The sequence below is a fragment of the Sinocyclocheilus rhinocerous genome, unplaced genomic scaffold (assembly GCF_001515625.1).
Source record: "Sinocyclocheilus rhinocerous isolate Xijiao unplaced genomic scaffold, SAMN03320098_v1.1 scaffold4111, whole genome shotgun sequence".
Lineage (NCBI taxonomy): Eukaryota > Metazoa > Chordata > Actinopteri > Cypriniformes > Cyprinidae > Sinocyclocheilus > Sinocyclocheilus rhinocerous.
The window spans coordinates 5,592-12,587 of NW_015662051.1; the positions used below are offsets into that span (position 1 = coordinate 5,592).

The 6,996-nt window shown below is 38.7% G+C and overlaps 2 protein-coding genes across 2 annotated transcripts in view; both read right to left on the reverse strand.

Moving 5' to 3' along the window:
- LOC107727397 (UPF0469 protein KIAA0907 homolog) overlaps positions 1-392 on the reverse strand; it is a 3,920-nt gene extending 3,528 nt beyond the window's left edge. Inside the window, exon 1 of the mRNA XM_016537258.1 lies at positions 244-392. Coding sequence (XP_016392744.1) covers positions 244-260 — 17 coding nt within the window. The 5' untranslated portion in view covers positions 261-392. The remainder of the gene's footprint in view (positions 1-243) is intronic.
- A 6,000-nt stretch (positions 393-6,392) lies between these two features.
- LOC107727395 (high affinity cAMP-specific and IBMX-insensitive 3',5'-cyclic phosphodiesterase 8B-like) overlaps positions 6,393-6,996 on the reverse strand; it is a 22,252-nt gene continuing 21,648 nt past the window's right edge. The window contains exon 9 of the mRNA XM_016537256.1: positions 6,393-6,503. Coding sequence (XP_016392742.1) covers positions 6,393-6,503 — 111 coding nt within the window. The remainder of the gene's footprint in view (positions 6,504-6,996) is intronic.

Sequence of the window (6,996 nt, forward strand, 5' to 3'; positions counted from 1 at the left end):
ACGAATGCCATAAAGACTGTCTTTGAGAGCCGATTTACAGCTGAATCTGATCCGTCTAGTCGAGTTTCCATCACGGATTCTTATTTTCCCGTTTATTACTGAGACTCAGACGCGCATGAACGTTTGTGTGAAGAACCGAGCGCTTATTCGGAGTTTTACAGTGTGAAGATGAACACAGAAGAATGAAGAGAATCAAACGGCTGAAGTTTCTCCTCTGAGCGGAGAATCTGAACAAACACTCACGGTGATCCAGACGCCATCGCGGGACACCGAACCGACACCGATGTGCAGCTTTAAGCCCAAAGTTTGGACTTCTACTCACAAACACACGCAGTGTGAGGCCTCGAGCGGAAGTCACGTGACTCCTTCTTCTTCTTCTGACGCTTGTGTTCAGCGGAGCTCCGCCTCCTCTGGCGCCGCCTCCAGGCCACAGGCGGAACTGCGCCGAGCGGAACGCTGTGCTGAATATTTCTGGAAAGGCATTCGCGTTTACATAAACGACTCACAGTAAGCTGTATTTACATTAAGCTAAAATTTTCTGAATTAAATCTGACACCTTAAAGGTTTTACCTTTAATGTTTTTATTTGATCTTTATTCAGTTTTAAAGTCAACATGCCACGACTGAGGGAAATTTAGCTCCACAAGCCTCAAGGTCAAAGGTCAGAGGTCAGCTTAAACTCTGCATTTTAAATCTAAACAATATGGAAGCATGCAGGAGAACGTCAGGCACCTTTAAGAGCTTCGACATGGATCTGTTGCTGATGAACGGCTGGATCCTCAGCTCATGCAGTGCTTGTGACTATCTTCTGATGCAGCTTCACATGTATTGCCAAAAACTAATTTCCCTCGAAAGGGACAATAAAGTATCATCATAATTTCCATCACATTAAATTATTAATGTTGTTACACTCAAACACCCACCAGTGTACTGAGTTCAAAAGAAAAGTTTAAAGGTACTGAATATCTCACTGCACTTTACATTACTACAACTACACTATAGTGCTATTAAAGGGGTCATGAACTGCCTTTTTATTATTTTGTACTGTTCTCTTCCATTATTGACACACTATTTTCCTGTTTGCCACTGTAAAGCTGCTTTGACACAATCTGCATTGTATTAAGCGCTAAACAAATAAAGGTGACTCGACTCTGAGGTTCACTTATAATGTTATCCAGATTTGGATTTTTACATCAAAAACATCACAATGTAGAAGTAATAGTCTATTTTCTGTTGTGTGTGATTTAGGTTAAAAACCCATAAATACTCCGTACATATCAAACAATCTGTAATAACAGACACAGCAATAGTGAGCAATAATTACTGTCAGATCCAATATAGTCACACAGCATCGTCTTTTAGTTTCAATCTTTCTAAAAATCCTGTTGAATTGTGCTTTATTTGTCAACGAATCCGCTGTGAAATTAAGTGAACCAATGACCAAGTTCTTACTGATGAAGTCTGGATCTTTATTAAAAATAAAGTTCATCTCTTTCCTAATGTTGGGATCAGAAGGAAGGCGATGCAAAGACTGTGTTGTGTTGTCTTCGGAGCATCTTTATCGTTTGATTTCTGTGTAGACCTGCGTTTGCCTCTCTCCTTATTTACACTATACGCGTGAATCGGTGGGCGGAGCTAAACAGGCAGTGGTGTAGAATCGGTGGGCGGAGCTAAACAGGCAGTGCAGTCGAATCGGTGGGCGGAGCTAAACAGGCAGTGGTGTAGAATCGGTGGGCGGAGCTAAACAGGCAGTGGTGTAGAAGCAGGCATTGATCTTCTTCTGTGGAGGCGGGGTTAATCTACACTATCACATCCTAAAGTGGCGCATTGCACAAGCTGCCGTTTTGGCAGACTGGCTTCAATATAAGCTGTTTTTAGACTAACGAGAAAGTTGAGTTCTGAAACTTACAGGATGTTTTTATAGTACAGTGACCTCTTGTATGTCAAAAGATCAAGGGAATTTTGATTTCTCAGTTCATGACTCCTTCAAAGCTGTTTTCTGTGCAAATGTCTTAAATATTATGTATTGTGTAAGGCTGGAAACAAATAAAACGGACTTGTCATTCTCAGGATGTGTTTGCAGGAGAATCACTGCTCATCAAACAGAACCAGAGACGCTTCTGCAGCCTGAAGCCTCGGATCAACCTTTTTCAGTTTCAATAAGAACTCGATTTCTCTAGAAACGCATCTTCACACTGGAGCTCAAAAACCCAAATACTGATCTGAAGAACTGATTATGAACTGTAAGATTATTCATTGATAATGAAACATATAACCAACACCAGGACCCAAAACACCTCTTGATAGGTTTGATGAACATAAAATGGTGCAAGGAACCACAGAAGCAGCAGCAGTCCTGAACTTCATGAGCTGCTGATTCACAACCACAAACCAAACCATCACACACTCAAATCCAGAAGTTCTACAAATCTAACGAGAACCAAACACTGAAGTATGAAGTGTTTCCTGGATTTCTGCATTATTTTCTGACAATCAAGCACAAATTGTCACCGGAGTCTCACCTGGACGTTAGTTTCATTATTGTAGTTTCATTTTTTATTGCAGTTCTGCTTTACAATAAAAAATAGCTTTTTTATTAAAACAAAAAGGGCAGTACAACAAATACTACAATGATGTAGAAATACTTTACAATTTAAATAACTCCTTTTGACATTACAGATGAGAATTTAAAGAGGAATTTGAAGAAGAGGTAATTCATCATGAAAATAATGTCACAATGCTAAAAATCATAATGATCCTAAATACAAAATATAATCTCATTTTTCTTTTAATTTGGGAGCCGAGCGCTGAAGAAGAGCGCTCTCGCCTGCGTCTGCTCGTGGATTCAGAGGAAGATGGTCACATCAGCAGTGCTGGTGGGATGCTGTAGGATCTAGCGCTTCAGCTTCATGATGGAGTAAATCACTGTGAGCCGCAGCAGCGTCCGTCTGAGCCCAGAAACACAGACTGAATCCAGTAAACAAACCCTGATGGAGACGGAGAATCCGCTGGACGTGTCAGAACGCCTTTCTTCTTCAGACGGAGACACGCAGACAAACGGACATCAAAACAACATGAAGAATGAGTGATCATCCCTCTCCGCGGAGTCCGAGATGCTTTACATCGTTCCAGTGTAAAATTGATCAGCTACAAAAATATTGAGATTTACTTCATACAACGCGAGCGTGTTAAAAACTGCAGAAGTCCGTCGCGGGTCGCTGTGAGCCGTATAAATAGAGCGTATAAAATAAGGCAGCAGTCTCGTCAGTAGATCGACCACAGAGAGGAATCTCTGGAGGAAAATCGTTCAAGGCCCGAAGTCTTCACAGATGCGGCGTAACGTCTGCTCGCGACCACGCACGAAAATAACAACGTGACGTTCTGTCAGAGTCTGCAGATATTAAACACACTAACATCATCCGTGCTAATCACCTTTGGCGTTTAGATCATCTCTCATGGGTCTGAGGGTTTTTATTAGCTAACATGATTCTCATCATTAGTTAATTGTAAAAAAAAAAAGGACCTGGACCAAAATAAATAGCGCTCCACAGATGCGTGTTTCTGCCGCAGTCGAGCCGATCGCTAGTGTTTCTTCACCGGAGGAGACGCGTCCATCGATCACGTTAGCTCCGCTCATGTATGTGTGTGTGTGTGTGTGTGAGTGAGTGTGTGAGTGTGTGTGTGTGTGTGTGAGTGTGTGTGTGTGTGTAGTATTTGAAGTTGTTGTCCAGATGCTGCATTAGATTGGGCAGATCAGCAAACGCTAGAAACACAGAGAAGGCACTTTAGAAATAATAATTATTATTATTATTGTCAACTTGCCCATCATTTTGATGACATTCAGTACATCTCGGTGTTCATGTATTTGATCTGAAATGATTTAGATAGGAGGGTTTGTTAAATCAGAGGAGCATCACTTCAGCTCAAAACAAATCTGACAGTAAAACAGTATAAATCTAGATGAAACTAGATCAGTAAAGTTTGTAGACAAACTTTAAGTTGGCTCGAAAAAGCCTAGCCATTAAGTTTGAAGTATTTTAAAAGATTGCAGTCTGAAAGTTTTCAGTTTGAAGTAGTTTGAAAGTTAAATTAGTTTTACAGATTAAAGTTTGAATGTTTTCAAGGCAATACAGTCTATCAGAAAAACAGATATAAAACATATTGGTAGGGTATCTGTGGGGGTTGCTAGGCTGTTTCTTGCATGACTGGCATGTTGCTAACATGTTTTTAGCATGATTAGCATGTCATTTTGATGACATTCAGTACATCTCGGTGTTCATGTATTTGATCTGAAATGATTTAGATAGGAGGGTTTGTTAAATCAGAGGAGCATCACTTCAGCTCAAAACAAATCTGACAGTAAAACAGTATAAATCTAGATGAAACTAGATCAGTAAAGTTTGTAGACAAACTTTAAGTTGGCTCGAAAAAGCCTAGCCATTAAGTTTGAAGTATTTTAAAAGATTGCAGTCTGAAAGTTTTCAGTTTGAAGTAGTTTGAAAGTTAAATTAGTTTTACAGATTAAAGTTTGAATGTTTTCAAGGCAATACAGTCTATCAGAAGAATAGATATAAAACATATTGGTAGGGTACCTGTGGGGGTTGCTAGGCTGTTTCTTGCATGACTGGCATGTTGCTAACATGTTTTTAGCATGATTAGCATGTTGCTAGCACAATTAGCATGTTACTAACATGTTGATAGCATGATTAGCATGTTACTAGCATGTTTCTAACATGGTTAACATGTTGTTAGCATGATTAACAAGTTACTAGCATGTTTCTAGCATCATTAGCATGTTGTTAGCATAATTAGCAAGTTTCTAACATGATTAGCATTTTACTAGCATGGTTTTAGCATTTTGTTAGCATGGTTAGCAAGTTACTAGCATGTTTCTAACATTATTAGCATGTTACTAGCATGGTGTTACCATTTTGTTAGCATGAGTAGCAAGTTACTAGCATGTTACTAACATTTTGTTAACATGATTAGCATGTTACTAGCATGGTGTTGCCATTTTGTTAGCATGAGTAGCAAGTTACTAGCATGTTGTTAACATGATTAGCAAGTTACTAGCATGTTGTCAACATGATTAGCAAGTTACTAGCTAACATGTTTTTAACATGATTCGCATGTTACTAGCATGTTGCTAGCATGATTAGCATGTTGCTAGCACAATTAGCATGTTACTAGCATTTTGCTAGCAAACCTGATAAAACCAGTTGATTTTGCATGTTGCTAGCATGATTAGCATGTTACTAGCATGTTTGCTAGCTTGTGTCTAACATGATTAGCATGTTACTAACATGTTGTTAGTATGATTAGCAAGTTACTAGCATGTTGTTTGCATGTTTCTATGTTAATACAGTTAAAACCTGCTAAAACCAGTTGATTCAGAAAAAAACCAGCTAAAACCAGCTTAGGCTGGTTGTCTAGTCGTAGCTGGTTTAAGTTGAAAATATCTGGGTTAAGCTTGGTTGGTCTTTTAACAACGTTACTAGCATGTTTCTAACATGATTAGCATGTTACTAGCATGTTAACATGATTAGTTACTAGCATGGTGTTACCATTTAGTTAGCATGACTAGCAAGTTACTAGCATGTTTCTAACATGGTTAGCATGTTACTAGCATGTTGTCAACATGATTAGCAAGTTACTAGCATGTTGCTAACATGATTCTAGCATGATTAGCATGTTACTAGCATGATTTTAGCATGATTAGCATGTTACTAGCATAATGTTAGCATGTTACTAGCATAATGCTAGCATGTTTCTAACATGTTTAACAAAGTTACTAGCATGTTGTAGCATGATTATAGCATGATTAGCAAGATAGTAACATGTTGTTAACATGATTAGCAAGTTAATAGCATGTTGTTAGCATGATTAACATGTTACTAGCATGGTGTTAGCATTAGTAGTTAACATGATTAGCAAGTCACTAGCATGTTGCTAGCATGATACTAGTATGATTAGCATGTTACTAGCATGATTCTAGCATGATTAGCATGTTGCTAGCATGTTTATAACATGATTAGCAAGTTACTAGCATGTTACTATCATGGTTAACATATTACTAGCATGGTGTTAGCATTATTCTAGCATGATTAGCATGTTAATAGCATGTTGCTAGCATGATTAGCAAATTACTAACATGATTAGCATGTTAACAGCATGTTGCTAACATGATTCTAGCATGATTAACAAGTTAATAACATGTTGTTAGCATGATTAGCATGTTACTAGCATGGTGTTAGCATGAGTATCAAGTTACTAGCATGTATCTAGCATGATTAGCATTTTTCCAGCATGATTTAGCATTATTAACAAATTACTAGCATTTTGCTAGCATTTTAGCATGATTAGCATGTTACTAGCATGGTGTTAGCCTGAGTATCAAGTTACTAGCAAGTCGATGAAGGAGATCTGGGATTTGGGAATGCTGCAGGTGTTGCGATCAAACACGGGCATCACCACCGGCAGACCCTGCTGCTTCTCCTCATCCGTCTGTGAATCAGAGACACGGCTGAACTCTTCAGTGACTGCTGCTGTGTTCACACTGAGCTGATGACAGTGCCTCTCACACTAACCTGCAGCTGCTTACATTTTCAGGATTTGTCAGATATTCGATAGTTTTCCTCAGGGTGAGTGTTGGCTGATTTCAGCTCTTACAATCCTTATTGAGACTCAAACCCAAAGCTCTACACTGATGGTTCTGGAGGATGTGCCTGACTCTCACATGAACTCATCTACACGCTCGCTCTCTCTCTCTCATACACACAGACACAGGCTCTCTCAATTCAATTCAATTCAAATAGCTTTATTGGCATGACAAAAATACATTTTGTATTGCCAAAGCATTAAGACAACAAAGAGAATGGTTTAACATCTGAACATTTACATTAGAACATCTTAACATTTATTTATATATTATAACTAATATGTAATATATAACTAATATGGAAATGTCATGTATGCCCAAAGATACATATAGGGAAAA